The sequence below is a fragment of the Aulostomus chinensis genome, chromosome 16 (genome assembly GCF_037954235.1).
Source record: "Aulostomus chinensis isolate RoL2024-O1b breed Wild chromosome 16, RoL_Achi_v1.0, whole genome shotgun sequence".
In the NCBI taxonomy this organism is placed as follows: domain Eukaryota; kingdom Metazoa; phylum Chordata; class Actinopteri; order Syngnathiformes; family Aulostomidae; genus Aulostomus; species Aulostomus chinensis.
The window spans coordinates 15,694,070-15,713,334 of record NC_141335.1 but is presented as its reverse complement, the minus strand read 5'-3'; the positions used below and the strand labels follow the sequence as shown (position 1 = coordinate 15,713,334).

Sequence of the window (19,265 nt, the reverse complement as noted above, 5' to 3'; positions counted from 1 at the left end):
CAAAAAGAATAAAGATACATTTATATAGCACTCTGATACACAGAATACTACTGCAAATTGACCTTGTTACACTTATGAATAGAAGTCAATGGAATGTCCTAACGAGGATAACTACAAACCTATGTTTGCTTGTTTGTCCCTGTATGCCTGACCACACATGCTGTTATTAAAATTGGGGCACATGATTACAAGATGCATACATGGAACTGTGTGTAGTTGATAAAAAAAAAATGCTTCAAAAAATAATGACCATTTCTCAAGAATAATCAATTTAGGCAACTGGACTCACCTCTTGTAAGTGAAGATGTTTTGTTTCTCATCCAAGAAGCTTCTTCAATTCTGAATCCACTTACAAGAGGTGAGTCCAGTTGCCTAAATTGATTATTCTTGAGAATATAAACAAATACAAAATTACTGAGTACTTATTATAAACACTGTGACTACTTTGCAATATGGCAATAAGTAGCTTAATAACTGAGTGGCCATGTGGTAACCTAGTAATGACTACTGAATAGTCCTGTGATAATGCAGTAATAACTTAGTGTGAAACAGGGAATGTGTCGCATTATATTGATTCTGTTGGTTCGGCTGTAAATTCATGCATTCAAATATGTAGCAATATACCTGAGAACATGACCAAAAATAGAATGTAATTGAAGGACATCAGACTGTATATCTAGATTCTAGAACATAAGTGTGTTGATGTAGGATGTCAAAGTGTTATTGTTGGACTGTTAATGAATGTTGATAAAGGATGTGAAGTAATGAAGACAACAATACAGCAGGGGTGACGTTACAGCCTCATCTGCCTTTATTTAAACGTGTACATTTGCGTTACAACCACAGATACCCTATAAGCACTGGAACAAGAGTATGTATATGTTTGGACAGACATTAAAGTATATAAACATAAAACCTACACAGACTCAAAATAATAAACTCTCTTGACATCCTGTCAGGCTTTGGATTACAATTGCTTATCAAATCATATTGAGGCATCAAACTTAAACTTAAATAAATCCTACTCAGTAATATTAAGATTTAAGTGCTAGAGAAACACATCTTTGTGTCTGTTTTAATTGGTGCACATCTACAGAAGCAGAAAGACATTATTCACTAAATAGCATGTCTCCTTTTACATTTTATTTACATGGAACCTGCCATCCTTGGAAACTGTGTAATATCTGAAGGTAATGATCCAGGAGATATTTCTGTACATACATTATGAGATAATGATTCAGCTCCAGTAAGGGCCACACATTAAGTGTTGACCTAATTTTACACTTTCATAAACTAACTTTAGATAGAGACAGGATAAAAAGGTTATACTGAGAGGTGTTCAAAGTATTTTGTCAAACCCTCTTAAATGAATTATCATTGCATTAATATTAGGGACACCCCTCAGTCGGACCTTTAACAGATGCACAAATTATAGCCTCTGAAATAAACACTCAAACTAAAAGGAGGGTCTTTTTTTTTTTTTACATGACTGAAGAGTTTGATAGAGTTTGACCCACCTGTCTGCCCGCCCGATCTCATAAAACACTTGCCCATCACTGATGCATGGTTTCAAGTCATATTTTACTGATTCAATATCACACTTTCATTAAGTCACACAGCTCATAACGGTTTTAAAAAATATAACAATATCAAACCTGAAGCACTGGCCAAAACGGCCTGACTCAGAATTGATAAAGGTCCAAAGCCTTGGTTCCTCCATTTCCCATAATGGAACAGTAGACAGGATATAAAATAACTTTTTAACCTGACGAGTAAAGCAAATGTCAAAGTGCAATCATCTGCATTCTTTCTAATGTCCAGCTGGAAACAGGCTGCTTCTCACTTGATTCATGAGTCCAGGCAACATTTACCCAGAGTTTATTGTCTCAATTGTTAATTTCAAAGCTATTTTAATAAAATATTATGGTCCTTTAGTATATTTTTGTTCAATTTAGACCATGCAGCAGAGGATATTTAGGGTATGAACTAACTAGTGGTCAACCAGTCACTACTAAGGTTAGATCCTCCCTGTGCCCCTCTCTCCTTCACTACATAACAAAAAATCTGATCACTGCTCAGTTGATGATAAAGCCATCATTTGTCTCTCTTGAACAAAAGACACCAGCAAACAGAACAATTGTTAGAGGGTAAATCATTCATGCCTTTCAAGTATTTTGGCTCGCCAGGCACATACACCTTCCACATCTTTCAGTGACCAAACAAAAATGGATTGACTCAGAACACAACAGCCATAGATGCTATAGATCAGCTGCTTCAGTTGTTCATTCATGCCTCAGTAAGGAAACCAGATGTCATCACATGAATCAGAGACTTACCATTTGCTATGCCAACATATGACTGAGAAGCCACATAATAAATTAATCCATTGTTCTAAGAAAACAGCACATTTCTTGATATAAATAATTCATTGGCTAATGGTCTTAAGAACACAAATGAAAATGATGCAGTCCTTGGTCTGTGTCCTAATTCATAAGGAAGTTGACCATGGAGCAGATATTCTGATCATGTCCCTCTATCTTCACATTCCTACAGACAGCCCTGGTGCCTTCAGGTTTTGTGTGGGTCTGCTGACATCATTTTAACTCGCACTACTTTATCAAAACAGCAAACTGGAAAGAATCCAAGGAAACTGATTCCGCCCCACCATCCTCCCCTCAAAACATTCATAAACCTTTGATAAAGAAATATATCAGTATACAGATATGACTTTTCAACCTAAAGAAATATTCTAAATACTTCCATTAGAATACAAAATAAATTAAATTAAAGCTGCAAGCAGCGTTGTTAGGGCCTGAGCCCCCGCGCGGCCTACGGCCGCGTCCTTGACACCGGCCCCAATCCAACGGTGTAATCGGCAAATCCCTAGGCCTTGTAGTTTAGGAGATACGAGCCTCAGTTCGCTGCACAGCGTGACTGCAGAGCTGAGAGCCGGCCCTTTAAGAACCCCTCCCTTCTCTGCTCGCTCTCTGCCATCTGTGTCAGAGTGGAGAGCAGAGGAGGATTTGGCAGTTTTACTGTGAAACACAGTCATAACTCTGCATATGTTGGTCAAAAGTGTAATGTAAAGACGTCAGTTCGTAGAGTTTTTTCTCAGGAATTCAATGGTGTGTTTTCTGAAGGTGTGAGTGTTTTAATTTAGAAGCGACAAGTGTTTGTTTGAGAGTATGTACATGAGGGCAGAGAAGTGCCAATTGTGGTTTCCATGACTACAGTAAACAAATCTCTGCCATGTCTGTCAGAGCTGAGAGCAGAGCTGAGAGCAGAGCTGCCAGCTGGCCCATTAAGAACCCCTCCCCCGCTGCACTTTCTTTGATCTGTGCTAGAGTGGAGAGAGTGGAGGATTAAGAGAAATGTAGTGTGTAAAAGCTGAATAACTCGGCCTACGTTGGTGGAAAGTAACACAAAATACCATATTTTTGTAGGGATTTTTGTCAGGAATACAGTGATATGTTTTTAAAAGCTGTGCGATGTATGGTATAGACGTGAGAAGCATTTGTTCGAGAGTATGTACCATGAGAGGACACGGCCTCCCCATTGACTTCCATTGTAAGCGTAAAACGTGTCTCCCCCACTTTGAGGGCTTATAAAATCCAAACCGAGCGCGTAGTATATTAGCCTTTAAAGATTTTTGAAGAGCACAGTTGGGAGAGTAATGTGTGAAAGTTTGGAAGCCCTGGCATTTACGGTTTAGGAGGAGATAGATTTTGTTCGGGGAGTAAAAAAAGTCCTGATTTTGACAGTTTTGTCCAATTTGTGGACATTCTGTTGGAGATAGGTGAGGGGTCAGAGTGTAAGAATTGTTCGTGTTGATGAGACGAGTCCAACGGTGTTGGTCCCATGTCTGTGGGAGTTTTGTGTGAGGAGTTATAGCGCGCGAAATTAAAAAAAATTATCTTTTTTTTGTGTGGCTCCCTAGGTGGCGCTATAGACTTTAGTGGCGTTTTTGTTTTTGATTAGTGAATGTTGAGACATACCGAACGATTGTGCCAAATTTCAGCGAATTTCATGCATGTTCAGGGGGTCAAATTAGATTATGCGCGTTATGCGCATTATGCGCATATAGCGCGCACTCATTGAGAGCAAGAACAGTATAATACCAGGTTTTGAATGGGTGTGTATGTGAAAACTGGCTCCGGGCCGTCTGACCCAGTTGCCTCATGGGTGTTGGGGGGGCCTGGGACACTGTTTAGTGTGTGTTTTTAGTGTTTTTAGTGCTGCTAATGTGTTGCTCTGCCGAGCAAACATAATAGGGTCTTCGCCAGAAGTACCTTCTGGCTCAGGCCCTAATTATTTAATCAGTTCAGGTCACAATAAAGTCCACAAGATTTTGAGTTTGTGATATGTGACATTATACTCAAGTGGTCATGCACTCAAAGGCAGAAAATAAAGACTCTGAAGTCTCAGGATAAAAGTTTACATCCGTTTAGTTTCCATGGAGGCCATCCTTGCACTACCAATGATCCAAGAGCTAGCCTTTCCTGCAGAAAAATAACATGGGAGATAACAGAAAAGCTACAGGTTTCTTCTGATACCACCTGTTTCAAAACATTTTTATAAACAATGGTGTGAAACAGTGCGTGAATGATAGCTATATTGTTTGACCAAAAAGAAGCTTTCCTAGGTGTCTGTCAAGGGACTATTTTTCAAAAGTGCCAAGATAGTGGCTGTGAGGATCGTATAAAGAGAAACAGTTTAGAAGAATTGAAGCCTGCCTCTGACATCATCCACCCCAGCCTGTGCACAACACAGCTGCAGTTCAAAGCCCATTGAACATTTAACAAGTCTATGAAAAAGAATGACCTATTGGCATGGCTCTAAAGAGGGATGAATTAGGTAATTTTTCACAAATCCTACCTGTTTATTACAATGTTTTTTAAGCCCATATTATTATTGAGGTGCAGTCAGAGCTGTGGGAGGAGTAGCAAATAAAAACACAGGCAGAATGAATACTATGTAAGAAAGGTAAGAAAAATAAATGAGCTCAGCAGGAGCACAGACTGACACTGCGCATATTATTTATTAAATTGTCACAAACAATACTAACTGACAGCCAATGGTTCCCAAGCACAACTGAGCTATTGATCTGCAGGTCAGACAGGTTGGAGATGGTGAAATAATAAAATGAGCTGACCAGAAATGAGCTGACAGCTGATTGGCACCTGACACACGTGTTTGTGTTTGCATTTGCGTGTGTATAGGGGGTGGGGGGTTCCCATGTTCTCCCTGTGCCTATGTGGGTTCTCTTCAGGTACTACGGCTTCCTCTCACAGTCCAAAGACATGCAAGAAGGGACTAGGTTCATAAAATACTCTATGGCTGAGAAAGCAAATGTTTGTCTGTCTATATGTGTTGGCCCTGCATTGGACTAGCGACGCGCCCAGGGTGTACCCTGTCTCTCGCCTGAAGATAGCTGGGATAGGCTCCAGGCTCCAGGCTCCAGGCTCCAGGCTCCAGGCCCCCCCGCCTGCAACCCTTAACAGGATAAGCGTTAGAAAAAGGCTGGATGGATGGATGGGGTGTGTGTGTGTGGGGGGGGGGGTCCTCTGACACAGACAGCATTTCAGGATTCAATCCTGTTTATTTTCCAGTTTGCTGCATTTTTTCATTTCATTGTATAATAAAGCACATATATTTTATTCATCCCACCTACCAGATTAAATGAGGCCTGCCATGTCTGTGTTTGTAGCGCCTCCTTTTGGTAGACTTTACATGTAACTCACTCTTTTCATGTTACCTAATAAGTAACATGAATATATACAAGGTAACTCAGGAGAAACTCAAGCTGACAATTGCAGAATCACATCTGGTATCTGATGAAAAGTTGCGATTTCTTTCAAAGAGATAACACGGAAGGGAAGCTTGAGAGTAGCCAAAACGGAAGGTCATTTTCTGGGATACATGGATGTGCTTGAGATACTAGAGCATAGACTTCTGGTACATACAGACCATAAGGTGAGATGGTGATGGCAAACTTCTTAAAAGCATCCAACTCATCATCACGTAAACATAAATACAGCTGAGGGAGATCAGAGGTCATCCCTCATCATCTCTGTCTGTACATCATGTCCTCGTATCTCTGTGGGTTTCATCACTCTCAGCAGGGCTTTACAGGTGAGATGAGGTGGAGAAGCACAGCTTCAAGGTGTATGGGTTGGAGCCATCTGAAAACACACACATATTTTAATATCTTTATTTGTGTTGATATTTAGACAAAGAATCCGGAAGTCAAACAATAGTAGATGAACGGACATTGTGCCACTCAGGGCATATATCTATCACTTAGAGGGAGCAGCATCTCCTCCACATGTTGCAACTGCCAATTATGGCACAGATATATGAAAAAAAATGTGTCAGTGCACAAGCATTTGGTTTTGCCAACCCTGACATCTACCAGCTACTTACTACAGACCTAGGCTTCCAAATATAAATACTAACTTTATAGTTGTACCCAAGCTATATGATAGTATGAACCTTTGTAATGAAAGCATCTTCCAGACTGTGATTAAAAGTTCACCCTTCTTCCAGAATGGTGACTTCTACTGTCCTTATTAAAGACAACATCTGGTGTGTCATGACATTATATCTTTGACTAACAAGTCAACAATTCTGTCATGCCTTGCCATGCACATATATAATGCATATATACATAAAGCAGCCTTTCAGAATGTGAGACGAGATTCAGTTGCTAGATTACCATTATGGCACATACAATGGGGAGAAAAGGAGTATAGTTAGCAGACAATGTCCTCATTTACTGCAAAATTCTTAAATATTGGATGAGAAATTGCACGATCTGCTACTGGAAGGCAAGCTAGCTTTCTTTGTAGATTTTAAATAGTTTGAATGTTGTCACCTCCGTCATTGTAACATTATGTTACCTCCATAATGTTATCTGATGCTAAATGATAGCTATGACAGAAGCCCTTACTGAGATATAACAGTCAGTTATAATATCCTCAGAAATTATTACAGCATTTAAATCAGATTTCACCCAGAGATACCCCAATTCTGGCGCAGAGGTCATTGAGGTCTGACCAGTCATACCAGACCCCAAAACCAGTGTGAGCATCTTGCCATTCAGCATACTCCTGACACCTAGAAAGCTTGGCACACCCTCTTGTGTCAGGGGGACTTCATGTTTTTCAGTCTTTTTGTCACTATATGGCATGTTAACCAATTGGAACAGCCTGGTGATTTAGTATATCCACTCCACATTTGGAACACTGAACCCACATCCTGTTTACATTAGAAAATAATGTCTCTGGTAGAGTGAACATTTAGTCCAAACCCCTTCCTCACCAGGAAGACAATTTTATCATTTATCTCATTTAGTGTTTTGCACATTAAATATTTTAAAGATGTTGAATACTGGACAAGGCAACCTGTCTAATAGCCTTCGTCTTCATCAGGAGTGGAAGTGGTGACGCATCAGTCAGGTCCACCTGCATGTGAACATGGTGTTTCAGTCATTAATCTGTTCCTTCCATTACCTGCTATGTTACACTTAATCCTAGGAAGGAATATGCAGGTCGTAAACATAAATTGCATTGATGGTAAACTTGGGGTTCCTGTCAGATTTAGATCAGTACCAGCAATTTCCTCCATTTCCTCTCTAGTAGAGAACAGCACATTTAGTCTTTTCTAGAGAACATGTTTGGAAGTGCCCCCTGTACATTACCAGTGTCTCTTTGTCCAGGGTTTGGGGAGAGTACATATAGCTATATAGAAGTACATAGAGTATAAAAAGGTATGTAGAGTAAATATTGAGGAATACAGGATACAGAGTATGTGTAGAGGTATATAAGTATATGTAGAGGTATATAGAGTATATGTGGCAGTATACAGAGTACAGTATATTGAGCTGTGCTGCAGCATTAATTGTAAATATGAAAAAGATGGAGTTTTGGATAGGGCACATCAGACACCAACTAAAACTATCACATTGTGGTTGTATGACTCCTTGATGTGTGCCTGTCAGGTTGACCTCTGAAATCTTTTCAGTTCTTCATTGAGTCCAGCCAGACATTTGTAACAGCCAATTGGAAGAAGGATATGGTAATAAAGAGACTGGGAAGGGCAGAAAAACCTGAAACACACTGCAGACATATACATTCCATCAGTGGCATGGAGCTGTGTTTTTAACCTGCAAGCTTGTGACAGCAGCTCAAACAAAACCCTTCGGATCACAAACTGATGACACTCGCAGTATCAATCTGTAGGGACTTACTGGGTATCCTTATCTGGTAGTGGTTCAGGACAGTAAGAACCTCAACAGCTTCCGTCTTACTGTCAAACTCCAACAAGCCAGAGATAGTCTTTGAGGAGGCTAAGAGACAATATAGCAGATATAGATAGAAGGCACAAATGTTTATATCATCACGTTGGAACAAGAATAAAAACAACACATATGAAGTTTCTACTTACGTTTGGCATCAAACATCTTGAATTTAACAAAGCCAGGCACATCATGTTCAGTGCAGAGCTGCCAAACCCAAACAAACAAACAAACACACACACACACACACACACACACACACACACACACACACACACAAAAAGGGTGAGCACAGCTGTCATTGATTGGTCCCTGAATGAGGACATGATAGCAGTAAAACTGTTCCTCATACACTATCAGACACAATGATAGATGGACCCACAAGCCGATGACAGGCAGGGAGAAGTTTAAAAGTTTATTCGGAAACGGGTGTATACATGAGTAATAAGTCAAACAGGCTAAAGTATCAGATACGGCAGGCAAAGCTAAGGTCAACACACACTAGGAGCTAAATACAAAATAATGCCGGAACTCTCACGAAAGGTAAAGAAGATCTAGGAGAAGGAAGACAATGAGACACAGGTGCAATACATTAAGGTGGGGCAGACAATCACACAAGCAGGAAACTTGGCAGGAAGTTGATCTGAAATGAAAAATGGGCTGCGTCCGAATTGCCGAGTGGCAACCTACGTCCTACTGCTACGACCTACCGCTACAACCTACCTCTACAACCTAAACACGGCGGCACCATTCAGACACCCTAGTAGATTGGTGGTGAAGCACGACCTCTGCTGGCAGAGCACAGATACCACAATTAGGTAGACAGCGCCAATGAAAGGCCCACCTGCTGGCCTGACTGTCATACTGCACTCCACTCTGAGTGCACCCTTCATTCATTCTCTATTATTAAGCACATTGACGCACTTGTAAAGGTGTGTTCACACGTGTCGTGTTTTGTGTGAACACGCCTTTAGTCATCAAAAATGACTATAAATTTTCGTGTTGTGTGAATGGGAGACTGTTGGTGGCGCAAACTTGGCTTGCGGGTCCACAAGTTTTTAGGGCACGAAGAAGAAGTTCGCGGTGCATTGTGGGCCATAGGTTGCTCCGTAGTATGCACCTTAACCAACCTACAATGAGGCAGGGACAAAAGGACTCTCCTTGGCAGGCTTGACACAGCTGACATGGAAAGTAGGATACACCTTCATGGACCTAGGCCACCTCAACTTGACAGCCACAGGGTTAATGACCTTGGACACAGGGAAAGGACCAATGAAGCGAGGAGCCAACTTACAGGATTTTACATGCAACAGGTCGTCTTGAGTGGATAACCACACTTTCTGTCCACTTCAGTAGGATGGGGGATAATCTGCAGCCTTCTTAAAGGGCTAAGAACTCCTCATGAGGACTTGCCAGGCTCTGGTCCACGTCTGACGGCATCAAGCGAACCAGGGTGAGCACAGAGGGAATACTGAACTCTTGTTCTAAGGAAGGAAACAGGGGAGGCTGGTAGCCATAGGCACGCTGGAAGGGAGACATGCCAGAGGAGGAACAGGATAGGATGTTGTGCGCATACTCAACCCAAATAAGGTTTCCACTCCAGAAGGAGGGGTTTTGTGAGGTGAAGCACCATAATCCTGTCTCCAGCTCCTGATTGAGTCTCTGTCTGACCATTGCTCAGAGTTGGGTGATGGCCAGAGGATAGGCTGACCGCGGCACCAAGGTTGCAGAATGCATTCCAAAATTGAGCCACAAACTGCGGACCCCGGTCTGACAGGACATCCCAAGGGAAACCATGGAGCTGAAAAACATGGTGCAGGACCACTTCTGCAAATTCCAAGTTTAGGCAAGGGGATGAAATGGACCATTTTGGAAAATCTGTTGACTATGGTGAGTTTGGTGGTGTTACCTTCCAAAGGTGGCAATCCAATGAGAATCTCCTGAGAGATATTTGACCAAGGACGGTGTGGCACAGGCATGGGGTGCAGGGGGCCCGAGGCAGGTTTCTGGGAGGACTTGTTCCTGGAACATACAGGGTAGGCAGCCACGTACTCAGTTACCTCCTTCCTGATTGATGGCCACCAGAACTGCTGCCGAATCACAAAGATGGTCCATCTGACACCAGGATCACAGGACAGGAGAGATGAGCAGGCCCAGTGGATAACCCGCGAATGAAGATCGGGGGGAGCAAACACCTGATTTGGGGAACCCCCCGAGGAACACTATGACATCATCATCAACTGGCATCCTTCACTTTACTTTCAATACCCAGCTCAAATGAAACATGAAGAGGGCAGTCTTGATAGACAATCAGGCTTAAAATTCTTGGAACCAGGATGATAGGACAGAGAAAAGTTGAATCTATCAAAGAGCAGTCTCCCCCTTGCCTATCTGGCATTCATTTCCTTGGTTGTCCTCAGGTATTCCAGATTCTTATCATCTGTCCACACCAAAAAGCCAGTGTCTCCACTCCTCCAGAGCAACCTTTATTGCCAAAAGCGCAAGATTGCTAACATCGTAATTTCTTTCGGCAGGAGATAGTTGTTTTTTTAGACAGAAAGGCACAGGAATGTCCTTCACTGACCTCTGGGACAAGATAGCACCAATTCCAAGATCCAAGGCATCAACTTCCACCACAAATTGGAGAGAGGGGTCTGACAGGGAGAGAACAGTAGTGAACCTTTGTTTCAGCCTCTGGAAAGCAGTCTCAGCCTGTGGACTCCAAAAGAATTGGGACTTGGAAGATGTTAAAGCATGTAAAGGGGCTGCAACTGAACTGAAATTTCTAATGAACTTCCTGTAAAAGTTTGCAAACCCCAGCAAGTGTTGAACCTCCTTCCTGTTGGAAGTGGTCGGCCAGGCGGTGGCGGCACTAACCTTCCCTGGATCCATGCTCACCTCATCCTCAGAAACAATAAATCCCAGAAAAGAAACTGTGAGGACATGGAATTCACATTTTTCCACTTTAACAAATAACTGGTGGTTCAGGAGCCTCTGGAGAAACTGTCTTACATGTTGCACATGAATGGTTTCATCCAGGGAAAAGATGAGGATGTCATCCAGCTAGACAAACAAAAAAACATCGTTCACTTAAGTCTGGAACACAGCTGGAGCATTAATTAGTCCGAATGGCAACACAAGATACTCATAGTGACCACTAGGAGTGTTAAAAGCAGTCTTCCATTCATCCCCCTCCCTGATCCTTAATAGACGATAGGCATTGAGTAAGTCAAGTTTTGTGAACATCTTGGCACTCTTCAACGGTTCTAAACCAGAGTAAATTAAAGGGAAGGGGTATTCTGTTTTCGATGGTGATGTTGTTTAAGCCTCTGTAGTCAATGCAGGGTGTCTTGTCCTTCTTGTCCACAAAAAAGAACCCAGCACCAACTGGAGAGGAAGACAGGTGGATGATTCCTGCAGTCAATGCTGAGTAGGGAGGTGGACTTAGACTTGTTGAAAACCTCTTTAAGATCCATGTAACATGGGGGCAGATTAGAAAGATCCAGGGAGTCAGCCTCAAAAGCAACAGGCTCAATGGAGGATGAGGTAGACGAAACAGAGTTCCTGATGTCAGAAAAACAGCAGTGTTTGCAATCTGCTGCCTAAGCTTCAACTTTGCCTGTGGACCAATCTATAGCCCTTTTTAGACAGAGACTGTGCCAAATTTGCAGCCTGGTAGAGGCGGGAATTTGCCGTCTTGTCTGTGTGAAAAGGAGGCGTGATATTCCTCTTTCCAAAAAAGCCATCACTTGTGTGGGCGTAAACATTTGACGTGACATGCAGAACGTAGTTGTGTGTGAACAGTGAGGTACAACATATACATCAGGAGAATATTCAGGCCCATGACAGTCTGGCAAAGGGGATTTAGGGGGGCTTGATAAAGATGAAAACAGAGCTCTTCATGTGAGAGTATCACTGGTGATGTGTGATGAGTGACAATACAGAGTAAACGTCCATCCAGAGTGCTTGCATTGATGAGTTCAGACAGAGGCAGAAAGAACAGCTTTAATTGTTTAGCCATGTCATAGTCCATGAAGCTAGCATCAGCTACGGAATCAACCAGGACTGGGTGGCAAAGGGACAGAGAGGGAGAAGTGTGATGGAAGCAGATGAGTTGACTTGTTGATCAATGAGGTCATGCTCACAAATAGGTTCTGATTCTCAGATGAGCCCCTGGTCTTCACTGGACAGTTAAAGAGGAAATGTTCTTGCTGAGCACAGTAGATGCAATGGCTTTCATCCATGCATCGCTGGTGCTCCTCTGGAGAGAGTCTGGTTCTCCCAATCTGCAGGGGTTCCTCGGAGGGTGTAGAGGAGGGTTCTGATAGGGGACCTCCCTGGGAGACCAGGGTGCCTCTGGATTGTAGCCTCTGGTGGGAAAACACAGTGCTATGGGATTGGGGCTAGGGTTGGGTACCGAAAACCAGTTCCAATTTGGAACCGGTTCCTAATGTCTGGTTCCAGTATCGTTAAGCAGCTTTTAGAATTTTGATTCTTTTTCCGGCTCTGAGTGCCCGCACTAGTTTGTTTTCGGGGTGTGTATTACTCTGCTCACCGTTCTCTGTGCGTCCGCTAGCAAGAATATCAGTCATCTGAACATGGACCGCAAAAAATGCTGGAAAGTCTTGCTTCATTTTAATTTGAAAGAGGACAGAGTAGCACAGTGCAACATCTGTGAAAAAAAAAACTTCTGCCAAAGGAGGATAACCACAAACATGGCAAAGCAGCTCATCCTGCATGGTGTAACAATTATCAGGTGGACTGTGTTTAACTCGTGGCGTCGCTCTCCTGCTCCCGTTGCTTCCTCCACTTTGGACAGTCAACCTTCATCATCAGCCAGCAACTCCTTGTTGCTAACAGAATCTGGTAGGTGAAAATTATGGTTGTCTCATTCTTAAATAACCTGCTTAAGTGATAGACACAGTTTTAAGAATTGTTCATCTATCTGTTTATAGTTGTTGAACGCTCTCTAAGTGACGCTAACGTTAGCCAGTCACAACCTGCTGCTGCTATGTGAAGCAGCCGGCAACCCCAGCCAGCAGAGTCTACATACATCATGTACTGTATTTACCGGACTATAAGCCACTACCTTTTTCCCACGCTTTGAACCCTGCGGCTTATACATGCAGCTATCAGGGGACGCAGGAAGTGCAAAAACGAGACAGATGCAAGAGTCAATGCAAAGAAGAAGACGCTAGTTTTTGGTGCACTCAACACAAAACGCAGCACGACACGCATGAATGCAAAACAGCAGCATGGTGCAGTGTGAAAGAATCCATGATCATCAATGGGTTTCGAAAGGCTGGACTACTGAGTGAAGAGAACAGCACAACTTCAGCAGTAACTTTGCCTCAAGATGAAAGTGATATTGAGAGTGACACTGACAGAGAGACTGAAAAGTTGTGTGACAGAAGTTCTGAGGCTCTTCAACTCTAACACTGAAGAAGACGACTTCAGTGGTTTCAGTGCACAGGAGGAGGAAGAATAAAAATATGAATGACTTTTCTGTTTTGTTAGATCAGCCGTTTCACTGCCGTGTTACAGGCACATTTGGAAACATCGTATGTAATAAATAAACATTTACAAAATCTTTCTGTATAAATATCTCATTTCACAACGTATATATCTGCGGTTGATAGTCTGGTGCAGCTAATATACGTAAAAAAATATTATATTCTTTTAAAATTTAGTGGGTATGACTTATATTCCGATGCATTAAACTGGCAATGTGAATAAATAAATTGGCCTGTGTTAATGCTTTTTGAAACAAAAAAAAGCTGTGACCTGTTGACTTCCGTCACAAAGAATCGGAATCGAGAATAGTTTAGAACAGTAATCGATATTGAGAATCAGAATCAGAACCAGAATCTGTAAAATCCAAACGATAACCAACACTAATTAGGGACAGGTGGGAAATGATGTAGGCAATCTTTGAATGATCAGAGGGGAAAGACGAGGCTTGAAACTCAAAATGTAACACACTGTGTAAGGAACGCTTTGCAGTCACCAGAGTCATAAGAGAAACGCTCCGGTTTAGACAGCTGAATGTGAGGAGTCACTGAACAGGAGGAGATGACTCTGCAGCGACTTGTGGAGGTGAGTCAGTACTGATGTTGCTGGATGCAGGAGGTCTTTGAAGTTGCTGCAGTTTTTCCACTAAAATGAACTGAAAGCAGACAGGAGATTCCCGTGCTGCTCAGACATCACTCTCAGCTCATGTCTAAGGACACTTAACTGCTCCTCTTGGTGCTGCAGTCTCCATCCTTGAGACTGTAGAGCTTTGCAAATCAAAAAAGCTTTGTCTGCAGAGTCCATTGTGTGCCCAGATCTTGCTATCAGGCACAATGGTAGATGGACCCACAAAGCTGATGTCAGGCAGGGAGAAGTTCAAATTAAGTTATTTGGAAACAGGTTGATACATGTCACAGAGAACTGACCCGGGACTGGTGCCAGAGGAACCACCTCCAGATCAACGAGGGGAAAACCAAGGAGCTGGTGGTGGACTTCCACAGGCGAATGCAGTCCCACCCAATGCCGGTGAACATCGCGGGAATGGACATTGAGATAATGACATCTTTTAAGTACCTGGGTGTTCACCTGAACAACAAGCTGGACTGGTCAGACAACACAGTGGCCATCTACAGGAAGAGGCAGACCAGACTCTACCTGCTCAGGCGGCTGAGGTCATTCAGAGTGCAGGAGGCACTCTTGAGGACCTTCTATGATACGGTGGTGGCATCAGCCATCTTTTATGGGATTGTCTGCTGGGGCAGCAGCATAGCAGCTGCAGACAAGGGGAGACTGGACAAACTGATTAAGAAGGCCAGCTCTATCCTGGGATGCCCCCTGGACCCAGTGGACGTGGTGGGAGAGAGGAGAATGATGGCCAAGCTGTCATCTCTGTTGAACACTGACTCCCATCCCATGCACATCACCCTGACAGCACTGGAGAGCTCCTTCAGTGACAGACTCTTCACCTTAAGTGTTTGAAGGAGAGGTTCCGCAGGTCCTTCCTACCTGCAGCTGTCAGACTGTACAAAAACCACTGCTGCCAGTAACCAACCCTATCAGACCCTGGACAATTATGTGTGCAATATTTTTACACTTTGCTGTGCAATACTTAACAAAGGACTGTGCAATATATAACACAACACTTACGCTGCCAATATTCATTGTAGTTATTTGTAGTTTATGATAGTGTATTATAGTTTTTATTGTGGTTTCTTCCATTTATTGCTCTGTAATTCTTCCGCTGCTACTTCTGTTTTTTGCTGCTGTAACAATGTCAATTTCCCTACTGAGGGAAATTCTCTCTCTCTCTCAACACTAGGAGTAAAGAGAATGCCAATGACCCCAGAGAACATACTACAACATAAAGGAGATATGGGAGGGGATGAAGCTCCAGATGGAGTTTCGCCACAACTTCTGAAGGCCTATGCCTAGGAGCTTGGACACCCCCTTCAATAGATCTTCAACCTTGAGGATAATTCGGTATCATAGTAGTCCCAAAGAAACCACATCCTGGTGAGATGAATGTCTTCATTCCGGTAACACTGACATTGCATGTGATGAAGACCATGGAACGACTGTTGCTCCATCACCTGAGGCCACAGTTCCGCCATGCCCTTGACTCTGCAGTTTGCTTACCGGGAAAAGGTGGGAGTGGAGGATGCCATCATCTTCTTGTGACACTAATCTCTCTCTCTCACCTGGACAGAGGCAATGGTGCTGTGAGGATTACGTTTTTGGACTTCAACGCCTTTAACACCATTCAGCCACTGCTCCTCAGGGACAAACTGACAGAGATGGCAGTGGCATCACACCTGGTGCCATGGATGACTGACTACCTGTCTGGCAGACCTCAGTGTGTGTGACTGGGGACTGCAGGTCAGACCCTGTGGTCAGCAGCACAGGAGTGCCGCAGGCGACTGTGCTCTCTCTGGTCCTGTTCACCCTGTATATGTTAGACTTCCAGTACAACTCAGAGCTCTGCCATGTACAGAAGTTCATGGACAACACAGCCATCATGGATTGTATCAGGAATGGACAGGAGGATAAGTACAGAAAACTGATCCAGGACTTTGTCAGATGGTGCAAATCCAATCACCTGCTCCTCAACACCACCAAGACCAGGAAGATGGTCCCGGAGACCCAGGTTGGACCCAGAGCAGGTTCTCATCAAAGGGGACTGTGTGGAGGTGGTACACACCTACAAATACCTGGGAGTCCAGCTGGATGACAGATTGGACTGCCAACACAGATGCACTGTGCAGGAAAGGAAAGAGCTGTCTGTACTTCCTCAGAAGGCTGGTGTCCTTCAACACCTGCAAGAAGCTGCTGAAGATCTTCTACCAGTCTGTGGTAGCAAGTGCCCTCCAATATGCATTAGTGTGCTGGGGGGATGCTTCACACCTGGAAAAACTGGTGAGGAATGCAGGCTCTGTTGTTGGCACAGAGCTGGACAGCCTGACATCCGTGGCAGTGTGGTGGTCCCTGAACAGGCTCATGTCTATCATAGACAGTCCTCACCATCCACTGCACAGCGCCATCTGCAGGCAGAGGAGCATCTTCTGTGTCAGACTGCTGTCACTGTCCTGCTCCACAGACAGACTGCGAAGATCATTCCTTCCCCATGCCATAAGGTTCAACACCTCTCAGAGGAGCGATAAAACAAACACTGAGAGCTGGACTAGCCACACATTTACACCACACATGTTGAACTCACACACACTTTATCTCTCTCTCACACACACACACACACACACACACACACACACACACACACACACACACACACACACACAAACCTATATGCTTGAGTATACAACTGCCTGTTGAATACTCAAGCCTGCCACTGTCATTTTGAATTTCTGCACTATAATTCCTTAACTGCCAGATTTATACTTCCCTCCATCTATTTTTTATACCACTTATCCGTCCATGCTGACTACGGTCAGCGACTTCGGACTACTACAGAAGCGGGGTACACCCTGGACCGATCACCAGTCCTTCGCAGGGCCAGATTTATACTTCATTTTTAATTTATTTTTCATCTCCCTTATTTTTTTTTTAAATCATAGCACCTTGCATGCCTCTTATGTTGCTATTTTATTGTATATGTTAGTCCTTGATTTTCTATTTTTTTCTGAAACCTGAATGCCCCTATGTTTCCATCTTTCAAGCTGCTGAAATTGTGAATTTCTTTGCAAGATGAAGTATCTATCTATCTACTGATCGATCTATTTACAGATATTCAGAGACGAGCCCCAAACTTCCTGACATAGTCTTGGGATATTCTGACATCAGGAGTGCCATAAATGTGAAAGGTTGTTATCACGTAAACATCGAGGGCCATAGTTAGCTCAGCAGTGCAAAATAAAGTTACAGTACTAAGGGGAGTGGCTATTTCTGCAGATGATGCAAGGCATAATTTTAGGAACACTGGTGCAGCCAGTTCATGATGATAAATCTAGCAAGAAAAGCAGTAAGTAAGATGGTATATTGTACAAGTAACAGGTATTCAAAAGCAAAAGGGCCGTGCTGGTCTGATATACAGTGTATTGTTGTTATAAAAACATGTCATCAATACTTAGAAGCGCTTCATCCCAATGCCACAGTTTTAGCCAATATCGAAGGTGATGAGACTACAGGTCCAAGTATGGCAATCTCCTGATAACACCTCCATCTGACATTCTAAACATACCTGGAGGATTCGCTCTGTTCTTTGCGGTGCTCTCCTGAGTAGCATCTGTGACCACCATGTCAATCACTAAATTCAGTATGGTATTTTCTTGCAATAGATATTACACTTATTGTCTGCAAATGATGTGTAATCTTTCTGCCATAAAAAAAACATCAAACATGGCATGGCCACATATTTCACTAAAAAGTAACATATTCGGTGGGATTCTGCCAGTTTGAGTATATATGGATCACATATTAGGCTTGACAGTCCAGACTCTGTGAGGGCTGAACAATTTATCAAAATGCATCACAAATCCCAATGTGGTCTTTTCCATTTTCAAACCGGAGTAAGGCAGAATTTTTTTTTTAGGATAACTGAGTAGCACGGTGGTCCAGTGGTTAGCACTGTTGCCTCACAGCAAGAAGGTTCCAGGTTCGACCCCTGTGGCTGTGAGAGTGAATGGTTGTCTGCCATTAAGTGTTGGCCCTCCGATGGATTGGTGACCTGTCCAAGGTGTACCCCACCTCACGCCTGAAGGCTGGGATAGGCTCCAGCCAACCCATGACCCTTAGCAAGATAAGCGTTAGAAAATGGATGGATGGATGGATAATTGTGAGTCACAATAGCATTTTTGGTTGAATATTGAGGTGATGCAGTCTGCATCCTGCCAAAACATTATCTTCGACATACATTAAAAACCTCTTTGTTCAATGGAAAATCTCACACAATTACACCATTCTCGTTTAAATGGCGTTTTTGATGAAAATATGAATGTAAAAATGAACATTCCCTGTAATATTGTGAATCACAATTTGTCAATATTTATAATTGGTCAATATTCTTCCCAGGCTGTTTCTCCCTCACATGAGACTCACAATTGATTCACAATCGCCTCTACAGAACCAAAAAAGTATTACTAGACAGACAGTGCTAGCTTGTTCTGTTGCTCATTATTTGTTCCATAAAAACAAAGCTAAATGGGTGTTTGACTCCAAGGTAGTAAAAACGCACACCTTTACTCTTAAAAAGCTGGCAAAAAGAGTACAAATATCACAAAAAGTAGCTGGACTCTCACAACTCCCACACTCTCATGTGATAATGTAATACAAAACTGTAGACACTGCATCTCTACTGCAGCATACTGCTGAATTGAGAGGTGATGGCCACACTGCTATATGGTGGTACTAGGTGGGGGAGTATCAATATGAGTCAGTGTGCACAGTATCAGACCTGATACCGCAATTGGTGCATCCCTAATATTTAATAAGGTCAGCTGCAAAGCTT

At 43.0% G+C, this 19,265-nt stretch overlaps 1 protein-coding gene across 4 annotated transcripts in view; it reads right to left on the bottom strand.

The window, feature by feature from the left end:
* Positions 1–795: 795 nt before the first annotated feature.
* Positions 796–19,265, bottom strand: part of hnrnpll (heterogeneous nuclear ribonucleoprotein L like) — a 59,267-nt gene continuing 40,797 nt past the window's right edge. For 2 of the 4 annotated variants that reach the window (XM_086179583.1, XM_086179585.1), the window contains 3 exons: positions 8,446–8,503; positions 8,249–8,347; positions 796–6,182 (listed from right to left, as the gene is read on the bottom strand). In XM_086179583.1, the coding sequence (XP_086035709.1) occupies positions 6,127–6,182; positions 8,249–8,347; positions 8,446–8,503 (213 nt within the window). In that variant the 3' untranslated portion in view covers positions 796–6,126. Of the gene's footprint in view, positions 6,183–7,403; positions 7,464–8,248; positions 8,348–8,445; positions 8,504–9,174; positions 10,319–19,265 lie in introns of those variants that run through there. The other 2 variants (XM_086179584.1, XM_086179586.1) reach the window with 2 other exon arrangements.